Genomic DNA, 15,329 nt, shown 5'->3' with positions numbered 1-15,329 from the left:
CATGACATACACAAAGCGGCTCAAATCCAACAGAAGTGCATGGGTTTCGCTGTAGTAGAGCGGTTCTGTAACAGCCATGCCTAACGACTGCAGGCCACAAAAAAAGTGGCTGCAGCAGGGGGGACGTGAAGCAGGGGTTTCAGGGGGCATCTCCCAGAAGGAAAACAAGAAGGGCGTGAGGAAGGGGATCCTGTAGCTGCACTGGCCTACGGACCCTCTGTTGAGTACTCCAGTGACCAACGGACTGGCAGGGCTGGGAGCTGGGCTAGGATGGGAGAGATCCTGTCCTAGGAGAGTTGTCGGGTCACTAGGCTTGTTCCTCTGAATCACTGGGTAACTGTGAGGCAGTTGTCTAAATTACTGAGGAGCAGAGTCAGCGCCCCTGGGCAACGTGGATCATAAAATGTCAAGTGTCAGTATCAATGAGCATCTCTCGGAAGGGAAGGATCCAGGACTGGCCCGTCCATCCCTCAGGTGGGAGCTGCTTTTCATCTCCCCACTAGGATTCTAGAGCTAGTGCTCTAGACAGGGAATTCGAAGCGATAGATGCTGAACCAGAGTATGCGGGAGAGGCCAAAAGAGAGGGGATACATAAATTCCTGAAGGTTTATGTATCGTGATGGCTAATTTTATGCATCAATTTGACTGGGCCAATGATGACCAGATAGCTGGTAAAACGTTTTTCTGGTGTGCCCGTGAGGGTGTTTCCTGAAGAAATTAGCGTTTGAATACAAAGACCAGAGAAGAGGCACTCAAAAAAGTGACATCCAATCCGTTGAGGGCCTGAGTAGAAAAAGGCAGAGGGGATGCAGATTAGCTGAGACATCCACCTCCTCCTGCCTCTGGACATTCACTGTCCTGGTTCTTGGGCCTTTGGACTCAGAATGAATTCTACCCCTGGCTTGCCTGGTTACCCAGCTTGCAAATGGTAGATCATGGAACTTCTTGACCTCCCTAATTACAAGAGCTAATTCCTAGAGTAAATGTCAGCTCATAGGCGGCTGCATATCCTTTTAGTTCCGTTTCTCTGGAGAACCCCAATACGCGTGTCCGTCATTACCTAAGTCTTCCTGCTGCTCCCGTGCACTCCAAGCCCCACCGACAGCTCCAAGCTTCATTTGAGAAAGGAAACCTCCAGATTCACACAGTTAAGTGAACAGTGTAACCAGATTTGCACTGCTGTCTTGCTGTCTCCTCAGGCCTAATTTAACAAGCAGGCTTAGTGACGACAGTGTAATCCATGGGAAGGGAAAAGGAGAGCAGCTTCAGCTCCCCTCACCCACTGACTTGCTGTCTTCACTTGAGGATCTAGTTATGCCAACCTCCAAAGGAAGGGGAACCTGTAGGCGTCCAAGCCATCAGCATCCTAAGTGTGATTAAGAGTCAGAGGCAGGGCTTATAGAGGGGAGGGCACTATTTAGACAAGGGAGAAAGTTTGATGTGGGGATCACAGTAAAATATTTTGTATCACAGGGGCGCCTGGGTGGCTCAGTAGGTTAAAGCCTCTGCTTTCAGCTCAGGTCATGATCCCAGGGTCCTGGATGGAGCCCCGCATCAGGCTCTCTGCCCAGCAGGGAGCCTGCTTCCTCCTCTCTCTGCCTACCTCTCTGCCTACTTGTGATCTCTGTCAAATAAATTAAAAAAAAAAAAAAATATATATATATATATATATATTGTATCACACAGTTTTTAGGTCTGCTTGCCCTCACTGATGAGTTTTCAACATGCTTGCCTTTTCAGATCCGCCTTTTACCAACATTTTTTATTCAAACTTAAGTTTGCCCATGCACGTGCACGTACACACACTTTTTCCCTCTTTCTCACTAACTTCTGAAAATTCCTGCTTTTCAGAAAGTTTAGAGAAATTACTTTTTCCTTCCTGAGTTTATTCTCAGCCTACTTCCAATAGGCATTTCATCACCTTTTTTTTACAAGTCTTGACACAGTATCAAGTGAAGTTTGTTGGCTTTTCTTCGGTTCTTAATGACTGTGTGGTACTTTGGTTCTTAATGACTGTGTGGTACTTTGCTCCGTTGTAATAAACATGTAACTGTTCGGGTGACTAAGTGAGTTAGCTGCTCAACGGTTCTATCCCAACAGTACCTAGGGCTTAGAAACCCTGCATAGGCAGGACACAGGTTTCGTGCTGGGAATTAAAAACTGTAGTATGTTCTCTCGAATCTTCTTAATGGGTATCTCTTCAATTTTTGAGTGTGGATTTGATTACTAAAAATGGCCAAAATTCATTCAAAATCAAGACCGGAGCACATACAGAATAATACTGGTTTTTCTAAATGTAACAAAAAGGGTGTGAAACCACACGTTATTGTTAAATCCGAGCTGGTAATGACATCACTATGGTCTTTCTTCATTCTTCAGCAATCTGCCAGCGTCACCACAACAGAAGTCAGGGTACAGCGCAGGCCCCCGGACAGTTCCCGGTTTCTGGTTCCCATGTGTGCTCAGGTGGGATCCCACCGGTGTTTCATAGACCAGGTCTCCGGACAGCGCGAGCAGTGGGCACGGCTGAAGTGAATGCTGCTTTTCCCACGGCCTCTAGAGGTCCTAACTTAACTATAGAGATCAGTCAGAACTTTTTCCACGCAATTCTCATAGCCTGATTTCCTACTAAATTAACGACGTCCCAAACCGGATTCATCTGCCCTTTATTAATCTGCAGTCCACAGCCCCCCACAGTCCACAGCCTCCAGTAAAGCTGGCTAACTGGTCATTTCCAGTCCAAGAACTCACTTTCTCTTTCTATGATCTTCTCAACTTGCAGGCACATTAGAATCATGTGGGGGAACTCAAACAAAACACTCAGGCTCTGCCCCAGGCAAATTAGATTCTGCCAGGGTGGACCCAGGTATAAATATTTTTAAGTTCCCCGATGATTCTAATGTTCAACCAAGAACAAACCAGTGTAACAGTCTCCCTCCCCATGTGCTTGTCCCAGCCTCATGGGCTCACCATGCAGAAATGAACATCCTGAATTATTACTTAGTGGTTATTAAACGTAAGATTGATTTAATTATCGTCCATTGTTTTTATCCTGCTGTTTACTCGGTGAGGTTGGCTTGTAGATACTGTTTCTCTTACACAATTTTTTAAAACTGTAATTCAAAGCCAAGAACTGACTTATATGTACTGCTTTCTGCTTGCTTAACCCAATCTCTCCAGTAACATGCCTGCCTACCTAACTCGTTATAATTCCTTGGGTACGTAAACCAGTTATCTTGCATAAGTTGCTGGTACAAGTCAACATGTTAAATAGGGCAACCCAACATTTTCTGGAGCACTTAGTTTTTAATCTCTCCTCACCCGTACTGCTTTTGTGCCATTGCTCCCCAGATTGTAATCTCGGGCTAGCTTCTCCCCAGCACAGGCGAGCAAACTCGGAGTAAAGGAACGATTACTGCCCAGTCTTGAATGGAGAGAAGCATCAGAAACATCCAGGAAATTGTTAAACTGCTCGACAAGTAATTCTGCATCGACTACATCAACACTTTCACTGGCCTGGAATGTTTCAAAGCACTTCTGAAGACCTTTCCTCATTTGAGCGTCCCAACACCTACGTAAAGTTGGTCGAGCGGGTATTGTCCTCATGCTAGGAATGAGAAAACGGATGCACAATTAAAACTCTGGCCTCCTGAGTTCGTTTCCAAGAATTTTTCCATTCCAATAATCCTTATTCTTGTAAAGTACTACAAATGCTGTATAAAAAACATTTCACATTATAAACACGGGAAAAATAACCACCGAATGACCCCAGTACCCTAGAACCATCATTATTTTTTGGTAGGTCTTTTTATTTTCCTATGCTTTAAACAAATGCAATGAAATGCATACTGCATATTTAAAATAACATTTTATAGTTTCGCTAGAACTTTGTCAGTTTGTGTGGCTTTGGAGTACTTATAAGATTCTAGGGGTCATAACTTTCCAAGGCGTTTATTCTGCTGCGTCAAAGCAATCTCAATAGGGCAGAAGGTGGGGAGAAACCAGACAAGGAACACAGGACTCAGACGTAAAATCTTAAATTCTGTGATTTTAGAGCTGGAAAGGATTGGATATTACCATCGTGTTCCATCTGAATTAGGAAAAGGAGATCTACACAAATTCAGTGGCTTGCTCGGTATCAAGTAGGCAGTTAGTGTTCGACAAGGACCGGAACCCAGTTCTTCACTCCCACCCTGGGGGGGGTCTTCCCACTGGGCGATCATGTGTTGAGCACCCACGTCCCCCCAGCACGAGGTCCAGGAGGGATACAAAACAAGACGCGGCCTCTGTTCTTGGGTAGTTTACTTTTCAGAATAAGATTTTACGGTAAATACTGGCTTCGCTGATAAACAAACACAAAGCCACATAGCTCAATGAGATTTTGTCAGATATTTGAAATGGACCTGGCGATGTCTGAGAGCATGGCAGTGACAGCCCACTGCTTTTGAGGTCTCCTGGACTGTGCTCTGTCAATCTGCCTTCCTTAGCAGTTGATTGGTCCCAACGTGAATTACTTTTTTGTTTTGAAGAGGCAACTCGACCAAGTTGACGAAAGTCCTTGTGGATATATGTATGATTATGACCAGAGTTACACGTTCAAAAAGAAAACTAGAGAAGGGTCATAAAGAGAGGAGGAACCCTCTAGAAAGTGAGAGATTGCTCTTTTTGCAAGATACTTAAATAAATAGTACCTTCCAGGTCCTTTACGCTAAGGACAAGCAGCACTGGTCTCTGAGAGTCCGAATGAAGTAGAAGTCTTTGGAGGAACCCTGTCACAGGCGAAACGAAGACTCTCGCCTATCCTAGTAATACTAGAAGTGCAGTCTGGGCCACCATTTGCTATTCCCAAGTGACTCTACCAGGCCCACGGACACTGGTGGCGGGAACACAGGCCCTTTCCTCCTTACTATAGTGGACTGAACCAAGGTGCACCTGTAACCGAGGGCAGCCAACCCAAGTGTTGGCTGGAAACTTGTGTGACTTGGTAGAGGAGGAACTGGGCTAGCTCCCTGCTTCAGAATCTGAAGAACAACAAAAGAACCAGAGCCACATGGTGTCCCGGTACACGGGACCTTGTGGGACCCAGCAGGCACAGAGAAGACAGGGCACGAGGACAGGTTAAACACCAGAGAAGATGGCAGGCAGAAAGCTGAGACATCCAGCAATGGCGTACACGTTTTGGTAGAGCGGCCCGGACCTGGCCGTCTGTCCGGTCGGTCCTGGACACCTTTGGTGACAGCTGCCGTAGTGACACCTTCTGTGGCAGGCTCTGTGCTGAGGACTTCACACCGGCTTCCTTTCTCTGAGACACAGACCTTGTTCTCACTTTACAGATAAGGAAACTAGGCTCCTGACGGTTAAGTAACATATGTTACTTGTGATGATGCCAGGACCTGAGAACAGGTCTGACTCAGCGTCTAGGCCCATTTCGCTGTACTCGCCCACGTGTGTCCTCAAGTTAAGTGTCTGTGCACTCCCCCACCCTCCTCCACTCCCTGCCAGTCTGACCTCACTTGAGGTCTTTTAGCTGCTAAGAGCCCGACACTTCCCTGGTCTAAGACCATCTTGTGCACAGACCCTGTGAGGAGCGAGCGCTTCCTTTGTAAAGTGAACAGAGCAGATCCACCAAACACACAGGAAAAAACAAATCTGATGGTAAGAGTTCCTCCTCTGTAAGCCATTTGGGGAAAGGCTGGCTTTTAGGCATTGCCACTGAGCAGCGCCCAGACAGCTTTTTGTTGTCCAAGCAGCTGCGATATGGTGACAGGGGGGAGCAGGCCTGGGCTACCGGACTCTCCTGAGACACAACGTGAGCAGAAGCTGGGTTTTCCATCCCGTTTGGAATGGCTAAAGGAACTGAGACCGTGAACATTTATTATTCCTCAGTAAGCCATAGGGTCCGCTCCTGGTTGAGCTAGGCATAGGTCATCCAAGTCTCTCCAAAATGCGCCAAAAAGAAGCCCAGAAGAGGCCCCCACCGGGAACTCTGCAGTTATTATTAATGTTGAGAAAGTCATGTAAAGCACTGCTCTAGCCAGAGCCCAGCTATGGTGTTTCTAGTATCAAATATCCAGCAAAAAGGACCAGAGACTTCTCTCACTTTCTAGAAAGCAATCGACTTCCGTTTATTTTCCCATCTGTGGCTGAAACAGAGGCTCATCTAATGGCGACCATGAACCTCGTAGTAAGCAGAGTGAATCTGGTCATAGTGACATCTTGATCTCCTCTGAGGAGAGAGGCCTATTGTGTGAGACGGGCTTCCTCGCCTGGGGGGGACACACGATGGGGGCACGTTTCTGGGTTCTCCTCTCTCCTGCCTCGTCCTGACAACCAACCCTCAGTACTTCAACTGCAATTAAGTGCACGTGTTCTCCTAGGAGTGCTTGACGGACCAAGCGTCTCCACACACCGAAACCTTTCCATTGGACTTAACTTTCCCACTGAGCGCATTTTCTGTATCTGCCCTTTAATCTTAAGCAAACAAACTAGCGAGCCGGCCTGGAGTTCTACCGGGTAGAGGACGGGTGCAGGGAAAGGAGACCGGAATGCACAGCTGGAAACCCCTGGGGTGCGTGGGGCGGAGGTCTAGAACGCCCACTTCCATCCTTCTGGCCTGGCCCTGCCCATTCCCTTTCGCTCAGCTTCACGGCTCTTGCCTCATTGGTCTGTGAACCGTGTTCACAGCCTGCCGAAGTCTGGATCCCTGCTGGCTACAGTTCCTCGCAGAAAGGACTGTGGGATCTATCTGCGGCATTTTAACCCACAGGTTTCTTTCATTAACAAGCCCCGTGTCCTCATTCAATATTCGAGTAAGAAAGAATTTCTGATATTATCTAGACCAACATCACACCTAACATAGGAGCCCTTTTCAAGCATACCCTGGCAAATGTTTACATGCCTCCAGAAAAGGGAGCTCACCACCTAAAGATAGCACTTGGATTCTTCTCCCTTTTAATTAGGAGACCAAGGTGCAATCTGGAGCTGGGTCGCACACCAAGTTCCTAGTGGGTCAGCAGTGAAGCTGGAACCCTGGCTTTGGGAACCCCAGAACCCCCACATTTACGCATGGCATGGGTCCGGATTCTAGCTAGAAAGCTCTTAATCCCAATATGCCAGGGTTCTGTTCATCAGTCATCTTGAGGGGATATAGCTCAGGAAAGAGCATTTGACTGCATCAGTCATCTTGATTTGCTCTATATTATTTTTTTGTGTGTTTTTTTGTTTTGTTTTGTTTTGATCACCTTTAGACTATAAATTACAGCAGCCAACTAGGTCTCACACCCATTTCTTAGGTCTCCCAGACCCCTGGTGCTGTGACTGTCCCAAGCAGATGTTCCATAAATGTGGTCATTCTAAAGAGCTGCATGTTCAGACAGAGCCTTCCCAGGAGCAAAGCTAGCTAGGGTAACACTTTTTCCTAGTGTGCTTCGGCAGAGGTAGGCCAGGTGAAGGCTGAGCTAGGTGATAAGGAAAAAATGGGTCTCTCCCTTATCATTTCATCAAGAAAGTGTTCTAAGTACTTGCAGACCTTGTTTCCAGGCATCTTGGAAGGATTCAGGGGAAACAGAGTATAGGAATAAACAGCTTTACTGCCCAAGACTTAGGGCCATCTCTGTCTCCCAACCCAGGCTCCCAGCAAGTAAAACAAATCTAGTACAATCAAGTTTCAACAAGAATGTCTCTGATCTGATTTGGGGGGTCTTATTTGGCTTTGCCTGGATAGAAGCCAGAGATAGAGAATTTTGGCAGAAGAAATGTGTCATGAGTTTTATGATTTTTTTTTTTTTTAAATTTCTAGCAGCTCACTTTAATCCTTCCACCGGCCTCATTATGCAGATGAAAATCTGCAATCTCTAAAGGGAAAGGGACTTGTGCCCCACTGCAAAGCCACTGAGGAGGAGGACCACACTCAGATGCTCTCCTCTGACTGAACATCCCCGACAAAAGAACACATGGTCACCAAGATCCCTAAAAGCAGAACAAGCAGCAAGAGGCTATCCTCGTCTGTATGTAGTGCTTAGTGCTCAGGGATCTAGAGAGTTCCTCAATCTGCCCAATGCCAATGGGGAGAGTCAGAAGGGGTGAACACACGCCCTGCTGGCTCAGGAAAGCCACATTATAACACCATCTCACAACTGGGGAAATGAAAGCTGAGATCCACTGGCATTTTCTGAAGCTCCATCATGCTTCCGGAAAGTGCTGTGATCTTTTCTGCTGAGGACTGTCAAGAACACGAGACACCAGGAACGGAAAAATCAGCTTATTAGCTTGCAAATACAGAAAAATTGGACATAAATGACTCCTTATAAGAAACACGGTTCAGGCACACATTTTAGGCTGATCTGAAATTTCTCTGGGCTCCCTAGATTTTAAAGCTAGTTCGGAGAACACTGCTCCCACTTTTTAAACCAGAACCTCGGCAAATGTTCCCAGTAGTGTAAATGCCAGTAAAAGCCTGAATTCTGCAAATCAAACTACTCGAAGACCCGTTCTCCTTAAGAAGCTTTAAAAGTCAGACTTCTTGCTCTCCCCCCAAATTAAACAAAATGTATCAGAAGAATTAATCTAGGAAACCTAGGAAGGCAGTCTTGAGTTACCATTCTGGGAGAGGCAGCGCATGAGCACAGGAGTCGACTTTAAGCTGCTACCAGGGAGAAGCGGTACCACTGCCCTAGGGTCCAACACTCTCTTCTAACCACCATCTTACCATCAGGGAATCAATGAGGTTCAATGAAACACCCTCATGCCTCATGATGGGCTTCCAAATCTGGAGGCTCCTCCCATGCACCTGTCTCTACCGAGAGCCACAGTCAGTATCAACTTATCACCCTGGGATGGACTAACCCGGGCCAAATCTCGCTTTCCAACCTCTCTGCACCCCTCTTACACAACTTCTGCTTAGGTAATACTTCTGTAAAGATCGGGATGCCGGGCTCCCTTCCAGGTCTTTCCGGATTTCAAAATGTGTTCTTGGGATGTTGTGAAGTTCCAAACTTCCAGCATGTCTCTAGTCAAGTGTCTGCGATCCCCAGTCGCCGGCGAGCCGCAGAGCGATCGCTGCAGGGGGTGGAGGGCGTGGAGGGGCTCTCGGGCGCGGGAAACAGGGGAGCACAGCCAGCCACCTCCGCTGAGGAGCGAGGCTCACAGAACGCCCCCTCCGCTCCCGTCCCCGTACCACTGACTGGCCTCCAGCCCCTCGGTGCTCGCGGCCAGGCTGGGGGCCTCGAGCGCCGGGAGGAGGGGTCCCGGGGGGCCAGGCGGCTGCCCGGAGGGGTCGCTGTCGGCCCCGCAGCCCGCGCCGTGGCCCGACCGCAGGTGGTCCTTGAGGGTCTGCTTGTAGCGGAAGCTCTTGCCGCAGTCGGCGCAGGGGTAGGGCCGCTCGCCCGTGTGGATGCGCTGGTGCTTCATGAGGTGGTGCTTGCGGATGAAGCTCTTGCCGCAGTGCGCGCAGCTGAAGGGCCGCTCGCCCGTGTGCAGCCGCCGGTGGTTGAGCAGGTGCTCCTTGCGCATGAAGCTCTTGCTGCAGTCCGGGCACGGGTACGGCCGCTCGCCCGTGTGGATCATCTGGTGGCGGATCAGGGCCGAGTGGCCGTTGAAGTCAATGCCGCACTGCGGGCAGGAGAAGGGCCGCTCCTGCGCGTGGCCCCGCTGGTGCAGCAGGAGGCTGATCTTCAGGCTGAAGCTGCGGCCGCACTGCGCGCAGCGGAACGGCCTCTCGCTGGCGTGCGCGCGCCGGTGGCTGCTGAGCCGCGCCTGGTCGGCGAAGCGCTTGGGGCAGTCGGGGCAGGGGAAGGGGCGCTCGGCGCTGTTGTGGACGCGCAGGTGGTAGGTGAGTCTCGACGGGTGCGTGAACGTTCTGGCGCAGTGCGGGCAGGTGGGGGGCGTCTCGCTGGCGTGGGGCTGGGAGCTGCCGCCGAGCTCGGCCTGCGGGGGAAAGTGCTTGGGGCACGGGGCGCAGGCTAGGGGGTGCTCCCCGGTGTGGCCGCACTGGTGGGTCAGCAGCATGTCTTGGCTGAGGCTCTTGCCGCACTGGTGGCACGAGAACACCTGCTCCCCGGCGGGAGGGGGCAGGGGGTAGCTGCCCAGCTGAGTAAAGGTCACTTGGCCCTCGGAGGCTTCGGCCAGGTCCGTGGCCGGACGTCCAAAAGGCGCCATGGAGGCGGACGGCTGGCTTTTGAAAGCCACATCCGGAAAAGGATCCTTCGCGGCCGGTGGTGAAGAGAAGGTGACTGGGACCTCTGGGCACAAGGAGGCTCTGGCGAGGCTTTCGGCTTTGATGACGAGATCTTCATCTGAAAGAAAGGACTCAGAGTCACACTTGCTAGCCGCGGCCTGGGCCTCGTGGCGGCTCCCCGCGACGCTACCCGGCTGCCGCAGGCCCCTCTGAGCTGTAACCCGCCCAGAGAGGAAGTCGGGGGCGATCTGAGACAAGCATCAAGGCCTGGACGGTCCCTGCGGCAAATCATCAGAGAGCTCTCCGCGCTGCCTGGTCGGGCCCCCGCTCGGAAAGGGAGAAACGCCCGCTTCCGGCCTGCCAGCGCTCCTCTGCTAGGTTTCTCCTCCGCTCCCGGCCTCTGGCTCTGTTCCCTTTTGTGCCAGGGCCTAAAATTCCGCATTCACCCACTCCTACTCCCCTCGGGTCTGCCAGGTAACTCCTTCCTGTGAGCGCTCCCTGCTTTCCCTGAAAACTAAGTCCCTGTTTCTGCCTCTGCATCTCTGCTCAGGCTGCCCTCCCTTTTGTAGCCCGCACCCCTGTCTTCCCGACTTCCCGAAGTATGCCCAGCCTTATCACACCAATCCTGTAGGGCCCAATTTGGCTTCGCAGCCTGCTGTGGGCCTTATCTGGACACCCAAACTAAAACTGACGTATGTTCTCCAAACTCCTCATTTCTTTTATAGAAGTCACCCGGCCCACTCACCGCGGACACTTAACAGTAGGCATGCCCAGGACTGATGTGTGTGTGCCCGATAAAAATACCCGAGGAACAGAAACAGTTATTTATTTCTGTTTCCTAGAGTCTAAAAGAACATAGGGAATAGAAGATCTTTAAAAATAGCTTGCGTTAAGTCATATAACGGGTTCCTTCTGGCCTCAAGAGTCTCGTCTACAATTCAGAAGGCAAAATTTCGCTGAAGTTCAGGCTCTTGGAAAGAAGTGATTTGCTGCTTCTGCCACCACCGTGTGTCCCGAGGGAGAGCGCTTCGACAACATTCGCGCCTCTCCAAGGACACTCTTGTTGCTATGGCTGCTCTGCTCCCGTTTTTCTTCTCTACATGATCTCGCATGTTCTTGCGTCTTTCCCCATTCTCGTGCCGTTGGTCCCTCTCAGTGCACTTCTTTTTCTTCCTCTAGCAAATCTGCTTGTTTTTATACTTAAAAGAGTGTGTTTTCTCATTTAAAATTCATCTTAGTTTGATTTCATTTTCATCTCTAAATTCCTAAGCATTTCCCCTGCCCCCATTCTTTTTCCACTTCCTGGCCTCCACAACCCCCTCCCACAAGCTCATGACCTGAGCTTCCCCAGCCGGTCCTGGCCCCCGAGCAGAGGCTGGGTGTGGGCATCTCAGATTCCTCACTCACCAGCATAGGCGCCCTTGTGCATGTCGCTCTCCTTGGTCTCCTGTGGGGCCCCAACCTGGGGCTCTTCCTCTTGTTTGATCCAAGACAGAATATCTGATGTTGAAATGCCAGGCTCTGTTTGGGGGAAGAGAATGACCTTCAGGGCTCGACTCGGAAAGTGAAAATGATCATGTTGGCTCATTGAACACTATCTTGCCCAAATATTTATCTCTGATTACAAAACCAAAACTGCACCAGCCTTTAAAAAAAAAGGCATCCAGCAACTGGAGAACCAGTTCGAAATGAAGCCACATTTATGTATTTTTACAGGATATACTCAACTTCAGTGACTATTTTCAGTTTAAAACAAATCACAGGTTTTATTTTGGAGAGGACACCTTGATATACTTCTAGAATCAGCAGTGCCTTCCATTTTGTTAGCACTCTCACTTCCAAAATGTTTTCACTTCCTCTCACAGCTTTGGTTATGAAATCATGAAGCAGGGTCTATTTTCTCCATTTTGGTAGAGAGGGCCCCTAGAGGTTAATACATTGCCAGTAAGGTAGTATTTATGATGAAATGCCACATTATCAAAGGTTTGCTTTAAAATATACAGGAAAGGGGTGCCTGGGTGGCTCAGTGGGTTAAAGCCTCTGCCTTTGGCTCAGGTCATGATCCCAAGGTCCTGGGATCGAGCCCCGCATCAGGCTCTCTGCTCAGTAGGGAGAGCTTGCCTCCTCCTCTCTCTCTGCCTGCCTCTCTGCCTACTTGTGATCTCTGTCAAATAAATAAATAAAATCTTAAAAACTTATTAAAAAAATAAATAAAAATAAAATATAGAGGAAAAAGGCAGAAGAAACCAAGATTGACCAAAAGGTTTTCCTTAGATGTTAATTAAAAAAACAAAGGCATCCCCAGAATTACAAAGTCAGGTCTGTTTAAACACAGATCTGACTCCTTAAACATACTTTCCAGGTTCCCAATTCTGGGCTCTAAAAGATTGTATTACTTTTGCCTATTAAATGATATAGCTCATTGTTTCTTAATCCCCAGGAGAGAGGAGAATAGTCTCTGTGAGTCCCTCCAGCCTGGTGGGGGAAGAGGGGGCGTTCTTTTGGAAAGAAAAAAGAACAGCCTCTAAAAGCGTTGCATATAACATGGCTCATTTGGTCAGTACAGAAACAGCTGTGCGTGTTATCCCAGCGAAGGCCTATTTAGCCTTTTTTGGCCAGAAAGGACAAGCTGGCAAGCTGACAAGGTGCAGAGAGTAAATTCAAACTAGACTATTTCTCCAAAGAGCCGTGTAGGCAGGTTCTGGTTTTATGTGTAACAAGTAGGCAGGACTCACTGTTTTTGCCCAATGCCTTTTAAATCAGAGACCACGGAAATCTAAAGGTGTGTCCAAAGCAGAAATACGAGGTTGACAAGACTGAGGCCCGACACACTGGCAGTTGTGCGGCAACACTGGGGGGGGGGGGGACACAGGTTTTGGTGCACGCAGCCAGGCTGCCCTTCCAGCTCCCTCTTTAAACTACAAGATGAAATGTATTAAACACAGTCCAACCTTATCTTTCTTTTCTCCCAGATTTTATACCCACACATGTAGAAAGAGAAAAGCAGGAGAGGACGGACAGGGTTTAAGGAAGAGGATCTTTTCGCAGCTATCCAGAGGAAGAACTTTCTATTCATCAAAACTATAAGACTTTTAAAATGCACAATTGTTTCTCTTCATCAATTTTCTGAGTGAGTTAGCACGCTAAAAACCTTCCAATGTCGGGGTGCCTGGGTGGCTCAGTGGGTTAAAGCCTCTGCTTTCAGCTCAGGTCATGATCCCAGGGTCCTGTGATTGAGCCCCACATCTGGCTCTCTGCTCCAAGGAGAGCCAGATGTGTGCTTCCTCCTCTCTCTGCCTGCCTCTCTGCCTACTTGTGATGTTTGTCTGTCAAATAAATAAACAAAATCTTAAAAAAAAAAAAAGTAAAAACCTCCCAATGTCATTCAAATGATTTTAATTTTTTTCTTTTTTTGGTTTATCATTATGAACTCGTAGAATGTTTGATGAGTTTCTTTTTTTTTTGAGTTTTTTTTTTTTTTTTAAGATTTTTATTTACTTATTTGACAGAGAGAGATCACAAATAGGCAGAGAGGCAGGCAGAGAGAGAGGAGAAGGCAGGCTCCCCGCTGAGCAGAGAGCCTGATGCTGGGCTCGATCCCAGGACCCTGGGATCATGACCTGAGCCGAAGGCAGAGGCCTTAACCCACTGAGCCACCCAGGTGCCCCTGTTTGATGAGTTTCAATTCATCGCTCCAATTGTCCCTTCTTTGGCCAGCAGGAGCCTCTTCAGAGCAGCTCTGTCTTTTCACATATCAAACATCTAGTTTCCTTCATTTCTGATGTCACAGACTATCCCAGGTGCATCCTGTACATTTCCGGCTCAATCCACACAATCGCTGATCTGCGAAGTGGAATTTAGAGACTGCGATCTGGATGAGAAGGGTGCTAACTGCTCATAGTCTGCTGTTGCTTCTTGCTCCTTCCACGGACAGAGCTATTAAAATACGTTATCTGGGGCACCTGGGTGGCTCAGTGGGTTAAAGCCTCTGCCTTCAGCTCAGGGCATGATCCCAGGGTCCTGGGATGGAGCCCCACATCGGGCTCTCTGCTAGGCAGGGAGCCTGCTTCCCTTCCTCTCTCTCTCTGTCTCCTTGTGATCTCTCTCTCTCTCTCTGTCAAATAAATAAATAAAATCTTTTTTAAAAAAATGTTATCTTGTAGAAAAAAGTTCATGAATTTATCTTAAAATTTATGATTCATGTTTACGATTACAGGGTTTTGATTAAGTCCTTTTACTTTGTTTTAATTAATTAATTAAATTATTTAACGATTTTCTTTATTTGATAGAGAGAGAGGCAGCGAGAGAAGGAATGTAAGCAGGGAAGTGAGAGCAGGAGAAGCAGGCTTCCCGCTGAGCATGGAGGCTGATGTGGGGCTCGATCCCAGGACCCTAGGATCATGACCTGAGCTGAAGGCAGTTGATTAACGACTGAGCCACCCAGGCACCCTTAGAAAAAAGTTCATGAATTTATGTTAAAATTTATGATTCATATTTAAGATTACAGGGTTTTAAGTCCTTTAATTTATTTAAATTAATTAACTAACTTAAAGATTTTATTTATTTGACAGAGAGAGAGGCAGCAAGAGAGGGAACACAAGCAGGGGGTTTGGGGGAAGGAGAAGCAGGCTCTGCGCTGAGCAGGGAGCCCAATGCGGGGCTTGATTCCAAGTCTCTGGGATCACGACCGGAGCCAAAGGCAGACGCTTAACGACTGAGCCACCCACGTGCCCCAAGTCCTTTGATTTTATATTTGTATATTATCTCCCTTACCCTGAGAGTTTTGGTTTCTCATGACATTAACATAATCTTTGCTTTATCTGAATACTTGTGTCAAAATAATACCAATATATCAACAAAAATATGAACTCAATTTAAGATTATTTTGTGACCCTTAGTCTTCAGGATCTATCCCTCTAGGGATATATAGTTAAAATATTGTTTTAGTCATTTGAAAGAAACCTATTCTACATATGTATGTCATGCACATATCATATGGTAATTATTTCAGCCTGTGCCTGATTTTTTTTTATTTTTTAAAATTTTATAAAATATTTATAAGGTTCTGAAATCAAAACTATAAAATACAATCAGAGAGGACTAGCTTCCATCTCAAATCTCTCTCTCCTTGTAAAGAAGTAACTCTTACTGCTTT

The 15,329-nt window shown here is 48.0% G+C and overlaps 1 protein-coding gene across 1 annotated transcript in view; it reads right to left on the bottom strand.

The window, feature by feature from the left end:
- Positions 1-3,654: 3,654 nt before the first annotated feature.
- Positions 3,655-15,329, bottom strand: part of ZNF398 (zinc finger protein 398) — a 32,089-nt gene continuing 20,414 nt past the window's right edge. Inside the window, exons 5-6 of the mRNA XM_044246812.1 lie at positions 11,582-11,695; positions 3,655-10,292 (exon numbers count right to left, since the gene is read on the bottom strand). Coding sequence (XP_044102747.1) covers positions 9,142-10,292; positions 11,582-11,695 — 1,265 coding nt within the window. The 3' untranslated portion in view covers positions 3,655-9,141. The remainder of the gene's footprint in view (positions 10,293-11,581; positions 11,696-15,329) is intronic.

The sequence above is a fragment of the Neovison vison genome, chromosome 4 (genome assembly GCF_020171115.1).
Source record: "Neovison vison isolate M4711 chromosome 4, ASM_NN_V1, whole genome shotgun sequence".
Lineage (NCBI taxonomy): Eukaryota > Metazoa > Chordata > Mammalia > Carnivora > Mustelidae > Neogale > Neogale vison.
Note: the sequence above shows the minus strand (reverse complement) of the source record. Positions and strands in the feature narration are given on the sequence as shown.